This window comes from Zonotrichia leucophrys, chromosome 14, assembly GCF_028769735.1.
Source record: "Zonotrichia leucophrys gambelii isolate GWCS_2022_RI chromosome 14, RI_Zleu_2.0, whole genome shotgun sequence".
NCBI classification, from domain to species: Eukaryota; Metazoa; Chordata; class Aves; order Passeriformes; family Passerellidae; genus Zonotrichia; species Zonotrichia leucophrys.
In genome coordinates, this window is record NC_088184.1 from 5369315 (window position 1) to 5384572 (window position 15258).

The following is a 15258-nucleotide window of genomic DNA, read 5'->3' on the forward strand; positions in this document are numbered from 1 at the left end:
AACCATTTAAATGTGATCAAAGAGAGAATGAAATCTCAGTTTCACCCACCTACAAGTCAGGAGCACAGCATGAGCCACTTGTCTGAGGCCCCCCTAAAGTCAACGGAGAGCCACAAAAATTCCTTGGTGCCCCATTCCACTGCACAGGTGGGTGAGCAGGCGCTGTCCTCGCTGCTCTGATGGGTGCCCTGTCCTGCCCTGGGCCAGGTTCAAACCTCCCAGAGCCTCCCCAGAAGCAGCTTCCCCCACCTGGGTCAGGGAGGGTTTGATATCCAGCAGTGTCTGCAGAAATCCCCAGGTGAGAACTGGCAATTGACAGTCCTTATCTCACACTAAGATCCTTCTGATCTTAACTCCACAGTTACAACATCCATGATCAGAAACAGGGCTACCAACTTCATGCAGGAAAAAAAGCCATAAAAATCTTGAATCCAGTATTCCCATCCTCTGAGAAACTGTAAACAAAAATGGGGAAGAAGCCACCAATAATGGTGAACAGCTCCTAGATGCAGCAAGTGTTTTTTTTTTTTTAACAAGGATAGGAAAAGCAGTCATCACTTGATGGACTAATTTATAATGATTATTGCACCCTGGTTTGTCCCTGATAGCACACATGATATTCAGGGGGCTGATAGCATCTCTCCCCTCCCAAGCCTCACACTGTTTCTGCTGCAGCAAGCACTGTAATCAGGGTTGGGAAACAAAGCCAGTGATGCACATGTAAACCAAAGTTCAAAACCCCCAACTTCCCCCACAGGCTGGGGCATCACTGGCAGGGCAGCACAGAGGGACAAAGGCTGCTTAGTGGGAGGCAGGAGGATTTCTGCACCCCTCTTTGCACCCCTCCAGCTCAGCTGCACCAAAGGCTGCAGCAGACACAGCACCCAGTGCCAGCAGGAGCAGGCACAGAGCTGGCACTGCTTGTCACAAACATCTTTTATGAAAAATCCTTTCCTTGGGATTTTTCCTCCTGAGACGCTGAGAGGCCTCAGGAACAAAATATAAACATTGATTATCTGCTGCTGTGAATTGCAACAGGTGCATCTGTGATTGGTCTCCTGTGGTTGTTTCTAATTAATGGCCAATCACAGTCAGCTGGCTCGGACTCTCTGTCGGAGACAGAGCCTTTGTTATCATTCTATCCTATTCTATTTGTAGCTAGCCTTCTGATGAAACTTTTTCTTCTATTCTTTTAGTATAGTTTTAATGTAATATATATCATAAAATAATGCATCAAGCCTTCTGAAACATGGAGTCAGATCCTGGTCTCTTCCCTCATCCTGGGACCCCTGTGAACACCGTCACCCCTGCCCCCTGCACCAAGGCTGGAGGTGACAGAGCACCCAGTGCCACCGGGAGCAGGCACAGAGCTGGCACTGCCCCTGCACAGAGCCCAGGGAGCTGCAGCCAGGGCAGGGCTTGCCCAGGTGCCAGCCGGGCAGCACAGAGGGATGAAAGCAGCACACTGAGGGAATGAAAGCTGCTGGAAATATTTAAGCACTTAAACCATCCTACCTCACAGCCAGAATTTCTTGTGCATGAGTACTTCTGGATGCACTTATGGTTTCATCATTTCTTCTCCTCTGTTGTTCAAGGACAAGGAAAGACACCCATCCCCTAAAAAATGGCCCCTTTCCCCACACTGATTTCCTGTTATATAAATATATAAAAGGACTCTTCTTAAATCCATTTTTTTCTACAGATATTACTGTTTTGACACTTCTCCTTTTTTTTTCTTCCAGAGTGTTTTCCCTAGACCTCAAAGCACCTCTTTAAGAAATTGCAGTATGAACATGCAGTGACATTTCTAAGAAAATATTGTCAAAATAAAGCCTCTCCACAAAGTGTTTGAATTTCAACAAAGCAGCATCTTAACATTTCTATTGAAATTGATTTATTACAACCAGTCTATTATTTTTCTTCACATGAAGTCAACACAGAGGAGTCAATATCACATGAGAAACTTGTGAAAGAGCAAAGATTTGAAAGGCAGAAATGGGATCAGCCACAGTGACTGTCAGCAATCCTTTCATATTTCTAGTTTAGCCTGGAGATGTGACTCTTGGGAGGTGAGTCTGCAGCTGCTGGTGATGTGTGTTGTGCACTGAGTGCTGAGCCTCCTCTTTGGCAGCGAAACAAATCTGAGTAAGAGCTCTGTACCTGTCCTTCATGTCTGGGGAGAGGCAGGTGATGTGCTGTCACCATCAACAGCACCCAAACCCACCAAAACATAACAACAACAACAAAAAATCTGTTTCCTAAGTGTCGCAGTTGAGCTGAAAAAAGGGATATGAAAACTTGGAGTGCACAGCAGTTCCCTCCCTTCTTCCTGTTCCCATGGCAGTTTCCCAGCTGTACTGGGAAATATAAAATTCTATTTTGCTAATTATTGTTCAATCCTGACTGTCCAAGCTCAGGGGCTTCCTGCACTCCTGCAGCCCTTTCTCAAACAAGATTTTGGCCAGGGACTGAGCCAGCAGCATGTTCTGTGCTGGAGATGTGAGTCTGCCAGACAAACCCAGGGCATCCTGCTCCATCCTTGCAGGGAGCTCTGGGGATGGATTCCCAGCTGAGGAGGAGTATCTTTGTGCAAAACAGTTCTGCAGGAGGTTCAGATGAATAAAAACAATTCTGACTGAGAGGGTAACAGAACCACTGTTATACTTAGAGGTGCCAGATGTGTGGCATCTGAGGGAGATGGTTTTGTCTCTATTTCTCACTTTTCCAAAATATTTTAATTGGTAATAAATTCAATTATTTGAATTGTCAAGTCTGCTTTGCCTGGGATGGTGATTGGTATGTGGCTTCATCTCACCTGAAGAGCATTTCCATCTTATTTCCACTGTTGAAGAGGAGAACAAGAGCATCTTGGTGGGCATCTGGGAACCCACCACAAAGCATTTATTTAACAAAAATCCAGTTCAGCCACAGACCTGGTTACCAAGAAGATCCCAGCTAAAGTATCAATATTTGCCAGCCTGCCCAGAGATCCTTGTTGATCTAAGCACACTCAATTGGTCAGAAATTTAAAGAGATCACTGATCTCAGTAATAAAATATCAGAGCCCCAGATCCACCTGTACCTATTTTCTCATAGAGAAGCACACATTTGGGTGGGACACACTTTTCTCTCCATTCCCTCAAGTTATTTCTGTGCTGCTTCTCATCACTCCATTAGCTTTCAGCTTAGCACAAAGGAAAATTTCTGGGATATTGGGAATAAAACAAACCAACCAAAACATCCTCTGGTGGAAGCCAGTCCCGCAGCATTCCTGGTGTGACAGAGCAGGTGTGAGCAGAGGCTGGGGCAGTGACAAACTGGGCTAATTACAGCCTGTGCAGGGCTGGCTGCCGCGGGTGTCACAGCAGAGCGGGGCCGTGTCCCTGCCCTGCTGCTGCGGCTCTGTCCCCACGCACAGCCATGGCTGCAGCGAGCACATCCTGAGGCTTTTCCTCCTCTCCCAGCATCTGCCAGAGCTACAGAAAGGTAGGAGCTGCCAGATGGGCTGGGATCATCCTGTGTTTGCTCCTGGGGAGGCAGAGAGGGCAGGGACAGGGCTGGGGCACACACTGAGATGGGCAGTGGGGCACCTCTGGCTCTCTGCTGTCACTGTTCACTTCTGATTAAATTGGCAAACTCTGAGAATCTACAATCTCTTGTTCCTAAAATCTGGAGGCAAATATTCTTCTCAGGATATTTTATTTTTCTCCTAGAACAGATCATAGATGGAAGAGAGGAAAAGGAGCTTTCTGAGAAGGTGGAAATGAGCAGTAATAAGGATAGAAATTCAAGCTAATGCACCATAGGAAAGGTCTTAGCTCACACCTAAAAGCAGGGCACACACACCTGCTTGCTTTAAGTGGATTTATTCATAATAACTTTGTGAGAGTTGCAAAACCAGCTCCAGATGCTGTAGGACACATTGCTTGAGCTGCTCTATCAGCTTTCATTTGAAGGACAAGTTATGGACATTATTTTTAACAGGGTGTAAATGAAATGCTGGCTACCCCTGAGTCAATGCTGTTGGTGAGGGAATGTTCCTCTATAAAGGAATTAAATTAAAAGTTGGCAAACATGAATTTTTAAAGTAATGATTAAGTGCTGGAAACAACTGTGTAAGGCTGCCCTCAATTTTGAAAGCTAAAAGGGAACGTGAAAGACAAAATCGTGTTCATAGAGGACAAAGCTGAATCTAAACCCAGCATTTCCCATCTTCTGTTTGGTCCAGCTTTAAGGCATAACCAAGTGTGACCATGTCACAGCAGAACTGATGTAGTGTCTCCCCAAAACAGCATTTCTGTCCACAAAAGAGCTAAGGAAAACCAAGATTAATTAACTGTTAAACGTCACTGTGGCAGAACAGGAACTGAGCCCATTTTTTTTCCCCAGTCCAGGTTAATGCACAAACCACTGGACAATACTTCCCCTTGGTGGCTATTATTTTATTTTTGGAATGGTAATTAGGGAGGGACCAGTTCTAATGCAATCTCAGCGCTCAGCTGTGCTCACCCTTCACAGCAAGTGCCCTTTAAATGTGAATAAAGTTGGTCATCTCAAAGGAACAAGGGATTATACTTCAAACAGTAAACTAAGGAACAAGGTTGAATAGATAAACCTGGTTTGCATCTAAGGTTAGCACAGGAAGCAGTGATGGATCTTATTCAGTATTTTAATTAATAACCTTGGCAGAAATGTAGGAGTGGCTAATAAAATGTATGACTTGAGAAACAAATTATGGAAGCAGAAAATCTATTACACAGAATAAGAAAAGTTAGAGACCTGCTGTGGCAGTATTTGTGTGCATTATAATGCAACAAAGCAGGCCACTTAAAAAACTACCCCAAATTTCAGCTGCAAGCTGGGAGTTCATTAGTGCAGAATGACATTGGAGGAGAAAGACCTGCTGCTGGTTAATGACAACTTAAACACAAACCACCAGCGTGAGGTGGCTGGGAAAAGGAAATAAGGGCTGCTGGATTGTTCTGCAGACAACTTTTCCATTAAATACAAGATGACATTCCTGCCATTCCATGGGCTGAGGACAGAGGTCACCGACCATTCAGGGACAAGAAGGATGAATTCACTGTACAGAAATGAAAAGGATCAAACCTTGCTCAGTCCTGAGAAGGGACAGGAATGTTCTGTGTGCTGGCTCAGAGGAGAAGGTTTTCTGTAAAAGCACGATGCTGGCACAACAGCACACAGCATGAAACTACTGTTAACAATTCCAGACTGGAAGGTTTGGGAAAGTTTACAGTGGTTGGGATTGCTTTAAGGTGAGAGCAACAGGAGCAGTAAATGTGCTGAATTACAGACCAGGGCTCCTTTCAGGAGGGACTAACCTAACACAAACATCTGATGTGGGGCAGGACTGGAAACCCAGGCAGTGCCTGGGAGTGCACAAGGCAGGGAGGGAGCCAGGGCAGTGAACAGAAAGGAAAAGGGAAGCAGGTGAAGAGTCTGCACCAGGAAATTTGGTGCATTTTCAGCCAGGCCCCCTCAGCTACATCCTCTCCATTTGAGGGGGCTGGTAACCTGATTCAGGCTTAAAAGCCAGAATAACTGTGATATAAAAAAAAAATTAATTTCATGAGTAAAGAATGGGGAATTCAGAGTGTTCTTCATCTCCTTGAAAAGACTGTCTACTCCAGATATAATGAATGCTTTCCAAAGTCCAAATTCTCATTTGCTGCCAGCAGTCCTCTCTTTTAGCTTCTATTTAAGAATGAGAATAGGCAAATACCTGAGCCTTGCTCCCCAGTTATGTTTGTCTGTATTAGAGCTGGAGCTATTCCTTTTTGAACATCTGAAAGCCCTCAGCACATTGTGAATATTACCTGAAATGACCAACTCTGGACTAAAGGGAAAAGATCTCTCCACTGAGGAATTCAGTGTTTCATTGCTGGCCAAAAACTGGAATTTACTGCTTCAATCAGGTGAAACAGGCTCTTGATATTGTTCAAGCCCTGGATGTAATTGCATGCCAGCAATGGCATTTTATGGTCACTCTTCAAAATATCAGAAATTTAAATTGCCTCATAAACACAGCTGGAAGGGCTAAATGCCCAGGAAAATGTTAAATTAGTGATGTCAGGAGAACCAGAACACATTTAGCAAACTGAGAGCCTTTGGGCCAGTGTCCTAGAGCCAACAGACCTCTGGAGAAAACTGTTATTCCTCCACATGTCCATGAAATGTGGAGATCATTTACTGTAATGATCTCCATGTTTTCATGCTAATCTTCCAAAATACCAAAGTTTTGAATGTAGCACCCTATATTCTTAAAGTTTCCTCCCAAATTCCATGTTCCCTTTTTTCTGTCCCTGAGCACTGAACAGCAAATCCCACACTGACAGCAGATGAAGCGGGAATGGAGATCAAACATTTCTTACAAAGCCACTGCAGGCTGAGATGCCATCCTTGAGAGCCAGGTATGACCCTGGAAGGAGTATTAGCGCTGCAGGGAGCTCTGGTTTCCAAGTGAAACCCTTTTCCAAGCAGAGATGAGTTTGAATGAGCCCCACCTGGGGTTATTGAGCCAGCAGGCACAATCAGGAGGGACGTGCAGAGCGGGGCTGTGCCCTGGAATTCCACAGCTCATCAGCCTCCCAGCCTGCACCAGGCTGCTCCTCACACCCAAACACAGATCCTGGAGCAAGTCAGAGGAAAATGATGGAAACTGCCTGCCCACCCTCCCCTGGGGTCTCTCCTTCCTGAACAGAGAGATCGGTGCTTGCTTGCACTGAGCTGGCTCTTTGTGCACATCCCTCAGGGTGTGAGTTACTTCTTGTTTTAAATACTGATTTCCACATGACTTAAAGTCTTTATTTTCCAGTGCAAACCCGTTTATACCAATGTGTAGATGAGATTAAAAGTTGAGAGAACACAGAAAACTGTTTTGGTGCCCCTGAACTGTGCAGTTCTGCCTGCAAATCAAGCAGTTTGCAGGAGTTGGAGTCAATCTGTTGGACAAACCCAGGCCCACCCCAGGGGCTGCTCTGCCCTTGCTCTGTTTGCTCAGGGTGGCTGCAGAGAGGGCAGCTCACATCATCCTGGGCTGTCCATTGTGACCTCCTGGCTGTCACTGCAGACAAGCTTACAGGGCATTTTCCTGCTCTTGAGGAACTGCTGCCTGGTATTTCTCCTTATGAGTTTTCCTCCAGGGCTACTCACACTGTTCTCTCCTATATCTCCCTCTCCAACACCTGAAAAAGAGGGAAATCCCTTGCTCTAATTTAGGCAACAACAGCTGCAGGTTTGGGGGTCACAGCCCTGAAGGGCTCTCGGGCACCTTGTACAGGACTGGGACCAGGAGCTGAGAGTGAGCCGAATTAAAGGCTCTGCAGAGCTGCATAAATAACCCTAAAAATGCCTTTTCCTGATCTCTGGAGGCTCAGCATTCATACCCAGAGGGTACCGAGCCCCTGGTGCTGCCTCCCACCCGGGCTCCAATAGATCCAACAAACCCGGCATCCCAAATACATCAAACCCAAACCCGGCATCCCACAGCATTCCCCGCTCTCCTGCCCATTTCCCCGGTGATGTTATCCCATCCCTCGGGTGGAGCCAGGATTACTCAGTGTGTGCTTGCTCTCAGCAGAGCCCTGGCAAGTTCTCACCGTGTTAGCCATCATCGCTCCCTCCTACCCCTGCCCGGGCTCACGGGCACTGGGTGCGATTCAAAAGCTCTTCCCTCTTTTTCCTGTTTCGCAGCGAGAGGGATCCTACAGAAGTGCCACCCGAAAGGACACCACCCAGCGTTTAGTGCACCAAGATGGGAATAAGACAAAAGCTTGGAGACTCCCTGTAATTTTCCCCACTAATCCCTGTCCCAGGGGAGCAGCTCTTGGCCAACACCGGATAATGCCACATCATCCATCACAGCCCTTCTGAGCCACAGTCACTGCTGACAAACTGTTTATTCTCCCTTGCTTCTCACTGCTTCATCCTACCCAGATTCTCTTCACTCACCTTTTTTTCTTCTTGGTGGGATCCTCAGGAAGCTTCATCAATGGCCTGTTAACACCTCTGCCATTCCCAATCCCCTGGTTTAGCTCCTTTATAACAATTATAATGAGATGCACCTTTCTCCAGCCGTCCTCTCCAATCCATGTATTTGCAATTTCCTTTGGTATCTTTGGCCTTAGCATGGCCAATGCTGTACTTCTGATTGTTTTCTCCACATCATCCTACCTATTCCCTCAATGATTCATTCTGCTACCATTTTTCATATCACCTGCCGTTCATCCAGATTTGTGAAAATTACAGTACATCTTCCCTGGTGATATTGTCAAATCCCTTTTTATTTTTTTTTTTCCCTGAGGGGCTGATGCTTTAACTCAGCACAGCTGATCCTCCCTGTTTTGTCTTCCCCCTCCAACACCTCTTGCAAACAGACCTGTTGGGACCATCCTGCCTTGCCCAACAATTCCTCTGCTGCTTTTACCCCACGCATTCGGGCAGTTTGTGCTTCTTTTTTTTCCCCAAAACACTCTCTGACCTGTGCCACAAGGCTGTCTCTTTTTTCTGCAAAGGACTCTTCTAGTAAATGTTAGTAAGAAATCAACCAGTTAATACTGCTTGAAGGGGCAGCTAGGAATAATTATCACCTTTCTGCTGGCAGGGACACAAACACACATCTCTATCCCCGTCCTCTTCCTCCCACCCGCCTTTATCGCGAGGATCAGCTCCTGCCAACACCTGCAAAACACACATTTTGTGGTTTCACCCTGCTCAGAGCCTCAGGCAGCGCAGTCACCCATAATGAGGATGTTTCCCAACAAAAGCCTGTCACCTACCGATGAGACAATAGTTTCACAGGACAAAACTGGTCACGATAACAACGCTGATAAGTTTGCACAATAACCCGAAGAAAGACGGGTCCGAATTGCCGCTGATTGCACTGACTTAATCACACGGGAAGGTTTTTCACAGGGGCTCCAAGTGTGCTCTGCCCTTTTTTTGATTACTTGGAAAAAAAAAAAAAGCTTCTTTTCTGCTCAGGTAACTCTTTCAGTCCCGAGTTTGCGCAGTGTTTTCTGTGGGAACATCTTTAGCTTCCCAGCACAAAGAAATACTGGTATTTCTTTTATTAAGATGGTATTTTCTGCCTTCCACCTTCCTCATCACAAAGTGCGTCAGGAACTAACTGCTCTCCACCCTACAAAAAAACCAGTGTGAGAAGTGCTAATTTCCCTCTGAGCACCACCCGAAGTGTGAGAAGCAGGAGCCACAGAAGCACTGGCAAACCCAGGGCAGGGAGATTCACGCAGGGAAGGTTTCATTTTGCCCTTCTCTCGCAGGTGAGCGCAAGAAAGGTTTATTTTGCCCCTCTCTCGCAGGTGAGCGCAGGGATGGCGGCGGAGAAGCAGCGGCCGCAGGTGCCCATGGTGATGTACGAGCCGCACCCCGAGCGGTTCCCGGAGCCCTCGGCGCCGCCGCTGGGCCAGGACGGTGAGCGGGGCCGGGAGGGGATCCCGGGGGCTCCCTGGGGTTGGGTTCCAGTGTTGTCACTACATTGCAAGAGTTCTGTTGTCATTACACTGCAAAGGTTCCATACTGCTGGAATTTCATACCTCCGTGATTTCTCACAGGCAGCTCCTCAGAGCATTGACTCTTCCTTGTCCTCACAGCAGCCACTGACTCCAGTACCCTTCAAACAACCAAGCCACCCTTTTATAACACTCTTCTTATTGTCAACAGCTGTGGCCTGTTAACATCAGGCCTGCTCCTAATCTTTAACCATTAGTTCAGCTGCAACTCTTTAGGGGATAAGATTACATTCTATAACACTTTCATTTACCCATCCTGTATCCCCCTACACTCCAGCTCATCACCGGGCACATCTGGGGCCCAGCCTTGCCAGGGTGTGATGGGTTTAGAAAGCGTCTCTGCCAGCATAGAAACCTCGGGGTGGGATAGGATCTCCTAATAGAGACGTCACTAAAATGTTCCTGTGCCTTTAAAGTTCAAAATTCTCAGCATCCACAGCTCCAACTAATGGCAATAATTTTTAGTTAATAATTTTTTAGTTAAAAAATTATTTCCTTAATAATTTAGTTTAGTTAATATTTTTTTAGTTAATAATTTTTTGTTTAGTTAATAATTTTTTTAAAAAACCATGTGTTTTATTGCAGCTGTATCAATACAATAATTTCATATTCCTAACGTGCAAATGTTCAGCCAGCAAACTCTGTACGTGGGTGGGCTGTGTCCTGCTTAAATTGTCATCTAGTTTTAGAGTTCTGCCTTTTTTCTGCAGTCCCTGCTGGCCAGGCTGCCCTCCCCAGGCTCCTGCAGGGATGCAGTGATGACAATTCAGCTCCAGGGCTGCAGGAGGTGCCAGGAGCTGCTGCTCCCCTGGGTGGGCTTTTCCTTCTGAACCCAGGCATTGCCCTCACACCCACACAAGCACCTCACAACACTGCCCATCCTCAGTGATTGTACCTTTGTTGCCTTCTGCTGAGGAAATTGCCATTTTCTGGGCAGAGCGGGAGAAAAAATCCCAATGGGAGGTCAGGCAGTAACCAATAATGCTGGATGTGTCACCCGTGGGCCTCTAACCCTGACTCATTTTCAGACATTTTGCTCTGATCAGCTCTGTCTGTAAATATTTTTGTCCTCAAAGATCTCTCTGGCCTTTTCCTAAGCTCAGCAGAGCTTGCAAGAGGCTCTGGAGAAGGAATCTCTCTCACTTGGAGCCACTCAGGCAAGGCACAGGCAGTGCCCACTCCCAGCACAGATCCTCCTCTAACACGCAGCAGGTGGGAGCTCACCTGTACTAAGCACATTCTTTTTCTAAATCAGAAGGAAATTATTTAGTTTTTGTTTTGTTTTGTTTTTTTACATTTTTTCCCTACAAATAACATCCCCTAAAAACTCAAACAGAAAACTCCTCAAAACCAAAAACTAAACACCAGCCCACCACCACAAAACCCAAACGCCATTGCAAATCTCTACCACTTCTGGCAAGCCATTCAAGAAAATATTGATAACATTTTTTTCACCTTTGCCACTATATTTTATCCTACTCTTGAAAATCCTGGTTTTATATTCCATTTGTACCCCTGTGGGTTCATTCATTCCCTGGTTGCAGCCACATCCTTTGTGGGAAGTTTGAGCGCAGGCTGGACTCAGGGCAGCTCTGCCTGGGGGTGAGGGCTCCTCCAATGCTGCCCAGGCTTCACCAACCAAGATTTCTCCTAGGGACTGTCCTCCTGTGTTTGGTACCACACCCACACCAGCTGGCTGTAAAGCTTTTTACGTGGATTTATTTTGAATGTATTCATGAATGTATTTTTTTTATACAGTCATTTATTTCACCTCAGGTAGGCTCATTGCATTCTTTAATTTGAAAGATTAGCAAAAGAACTGAAAAAGCTTGAGGTGTCTTAGTCACCAGCTTCCCTTCTCCCAAAGCAAAAGGAAAAAGATATTTTAACTTTTTTTTTTTTTCTTTCTAGAACAGAGTGTGATGAAATATCTTTGTTGAAAGCTGATAAAGTTTGAACTAGTGAAAAGGCTCTAAATACTAAATAGTAAGGGTTGTTACCACTGAAGGTAGTAGTGCTGTGGGTACTTTATCTGTGGAGTACTTAAATTAAAATTGAGTATCATGACAGTGTTATGCTGGAATGCTGGAGTTGCTGCCTTTCCTAAGAAATATTTGGTTTCTCAGCTTTTATAAAAGTGAGGCCAGCCACCCACTGCAGCTCTTCTGTGGCTGCTTCCCCCTGTGCTGGGTTTGGCTCCCTGCAGGCCCCTCCTGTCTCACTCCATGGGTTTTTGGGAGGCAGAAGCTGCTGTTCCTTACACTTTTGCCCTGTTTCTCTTTGCACAGGGGGCTATGAGTATCCTTCTCCCCCACCCTACTCGTACCGAGAGACCACCATCGTGGAGGAGCCCGGTAAGCCCAGGGCTGAGCTCTGGCTGCAGGACAGCAGGAGGGAAAGGGGCTGGGTTTGGACATCCACACACAGGGTGGGGCTTTGCTGACCCCATCACAACCTCATAGGCTGGAAAATTTCCACAGAAATGTCAGAAGATAAACTAAGGATAATAATACAAGGAATTCAGACTTGATTGTCCAGCATTAGCCAGTCTACTGTACCCATTTGAAAAAACCCCTAAAAACAAACCAAACCAAAAAGGCCAGAAGCCAGAGCTTTCAGAACAAATAATTTTAAGGCCAATGTTCCTGTTCTAGTCACCTTTATGAAGTGGAGCAGCTCAAAGGATCTGCTGAGGAAAGGCTTTGAAGAACAGTCAGTAACACCTCATACAGGAGCAAAGGAGACATACATTTTTAAATATCCTTAAAACCAGAAGGCACTTGAACTCAGTGCCTTCTATCCTATCTATCTAACAGATACCTTCCCACTCCTCAAGTTTTGCCTCAGGCTACAGTGTGAAGTTGTACCCTAAACATGTTTTAGGATCCTTAAAATGGGATTTTTTTACTGAAAACACTTCTGAAAAAATATCTCTCATGTATCTACAAGGGGTGTGCCCCTCAGGGAATATGATAGTCAAGTCTAGACTGCAAAAACATGAGCTGGAGACTGAGAACAGCACCAGTAGCTGTAGCTACAAACACCTACAGCTGTTTGGTAGGTGTAAGAGTAACTGCTTTGATGAATTTCTCATCGCTGCTGAAAAGTTGATCCAGAAAGTTCCCCAACCTCCTTCAAATCTCTTCTTCAGGGAGAACAAGGATTTTCATCTCATTTTAAATATCAGAAGACAAACCCTTAGTGTCAGAGTACATCCACAGAGGGTGGTGGGGACACACAGAAACAGCACAGTGGCTCTTAGGAATACACCTGAAATCAACAATATTAACACAGATGCCACATTAAGAACCCACATTCTCTGAATTTAGGCTTTTAAACTTGCAAAATATTTCCTGTGCTTCTAATTTGGCTGCTTCTCCTCTCCTCCTGAACTCAGTTTATTTGGTGTCCCAGCCTCCCATCATCGTGGCAGGGATCTTCTCCAGCAAACCAACATCCACAATCTGTCCTTCGTGCCGCCAGCACATCACCACCCAGGTCACCTACAGACTGGGCAAGCTGTCCTACCTCCTGTGCACCAGCCTGTGCATGGTTGGGTAAGTTTTCATGGGCACTGTGCAGATTCAGCACAGCAGAAGGTTAAAAATGAGTAATTAAAAATCAAAGTTCTAGTTAGTGCCTATGCAGACAGTTTGCCCTTCTCCACTTGATGAGAAGCCATCCTGTCCTTTCTAGATACAGTCATCATGGCTACAGGGGATGCAAACTTGCTAAATTTATCCCAGTATGTTTCACTTTTCATAAGACAAGCAGAAATTAGTACAACACTGTCTCCTTCCCAGCTGTAATTTAGAATCAGGCTCAGGAACAGACTCATGCATAAGACGTCAGAAGCGAAGAAGATAAATTTTTTGGAAGATACTTTAAACATTAATAGACTTGGGAAAGAAGTGGATTCACACAGTGAGAAGGCAGACAGAACAAGGCAGGGGGAATCACAGCTGTGTCCAGTAGGAAAGGGAAGGCAGAAATCATTCTGTGCATGTCCATCTCCCCTTTGGCTCCAGGTGCTGCTTCGGATGCTGCTTCGTCCCTCTCTTCATCAAGCTCTTCAAGGATGCAGATCATTACTGCCCATACTGCCAATTTCACATTTATAGATACAAAAGACTATAGAAACAAACTTTGTACAACCAGATGCTGTAAAGCCTCTATTTCCCAATGGCATAAGATTCTGCACATAAAACTACTGCTAGGAAACTCCCAGGACTATGCTCAGGTTCTGCAGCTCCCTTGCTGGTGAACCCACCTGGTAAACTCCAGTTTAGCACCACATGGTTGGACTGGCCATAAAACAAAAAACACTTCAAGACTAATTTGCACTATCATTTAATTTACGCTCTATTTGATTCGCTGCCCTGTGCTGTGAAGTTTCCAGCTGGTGAGTTCTTCAGCTCCTCTCAAATCCCCCACCCAGCTGGGACACAGACTCCTCTGGACCTCTCAGCCCAGCACTACCCAAGGTTTGGATGTGGATGTTTCAGAGAAGCTTTTACCTTCACTGCACTGGAACTGACTGGCTGGGATTTCATTTCTCTCTGCTCTTCTCCCTGCAGGATCTACCCCTGCAGGGCTGTGGGTGGTACAGTGTGGCTGATTATTTATTAACAAAACACTGAGTTATGAGACTGTCTTTACTCTGTTATTTATAAGGTAAGAAAATAAACCTGTTATTGTTCACAAGGCTGGTAAATCTGCTGTGTGCATTGCTGCCATGCCCTGCTGCACCCAGAGCAGAGATGCAGGTCACTGGGACACCCTCTTTGCATTAACAAACTACAATGCAAAAGGCAAACACACAAAGAAGAAAAATCAGCAAACACAGCCTGAAAAAAGTCGCCACAACACAAGGCCTTTATTTCACCTCTCAGCCCTCTCACTGCAGTGCATCATCTCCCAAAACAGGACTTATTAGACTTCACCTTCACACAGAATTCAGTCACTTACCTTGTGCAATCAAATATCTGCAATTACAATGCCCAGGAGGTGCCCAGACCCTTCTCAACACTGACAGCAGCAGCAGCTGCTGCAGCTTATTGCTGGCTGGAAAAATAAACAGAGGAAGAGAAGAAACTCGTGCATTTCCATGTTACAACATCATCAGTGCTTTCACACTGGCACATGTGAAGGCAGGGGGGATGCGGGGCAGCTCCCCAACCCTGCTCTGGGCACCGGAGCTGCACTACGGGCACTTAAAGAGCTGAGAGAGATCCTTATCCAAACTGTGCATGTGTGTGACCAGTGTCCCTGTCCCTGTGCAGTGTCCCCGTCCCTGTGCTGTGTCCCTGTCCCTGTCCGGTCACTCACTGACCAGCCACAGTCCCGGGGCACCGCCCGCCACCGCCCCCTGCCGGGCACGGGGCGCACTGCGCGCTCCGCCCGCGGGGCACCGGGAGAGGGACGGGACACAGGGAAAGGGTCAGGGACAGAGACACCGGGACAGGGACACCGGGAAAGAGTCAGGGACACCGAGTCAGGTCAGAGTCCCCAGCAGCTCCTCCGGCGGCTGGCACAGTGATACAGCAAAGGCTGTTGGACACTGGGGTTGAAGGCAGCATTAGGAACGAGCCTCAGGAACAGCACTGCCCACCTGCCCTGTGACCCTAAGCCAGCTGTCACAGTCTGCACCACAAACTGATCCCAGTTCAGTTAACCTAGGCTGGGCATATGCACTGATTTTTACTTC

General features: G+C 46.4%; 1 protein-coding gene and 1 long non-coding RNA gene across 3 annotated transcripts; one reads left to right on the top strand and one right to left on the bottom strand.

Annotated features, from left to right (window-relative positions):
- Positions 1–4404: 4404 nt before the first annotated feature.
- LOC135454334 (uncharacterized) lies at positions 4405–9620 on the bottom strand. 2 transcript variants are annotated; one of them, XR_010442084.1, is made up of 3 exons: positions 8799–9620; positions 8610–8700; positions 4405–7205 (listed from the first exon to the last, which is right to left on the bottom strand). It is a non-coding gene; the product is annotated as an uncharacterized LOC135454334 (long non-coding RNA). The 2 variants fall into 2 exon arrangements; XR_010442083.1 differs by having other exon boundaries at positions 7972–8700.
- Positions 9251–14488, top strand: LITAFD (LITAF domain containing). The gene is made up of 5 exons (XM_064726327.1): positions 9251–9302; positions 9342–9453; positions 11840–11905; positions 12949–13108; positions 13580–14488. The coding sequence occupies exons 2-5, from the start codon at positions 9354–9356 to the stop codon at positions 13686–13688; spliced, it is 435 nt and encodes a 144-aa protein (XP_064582397.1). The 5' UTR covers positions 9251–9302; positions 9342–9353; the 3' UTR covers positions 13689–14488.
- Positions 14489–15258: the final 770 nt, after the last annotated feature.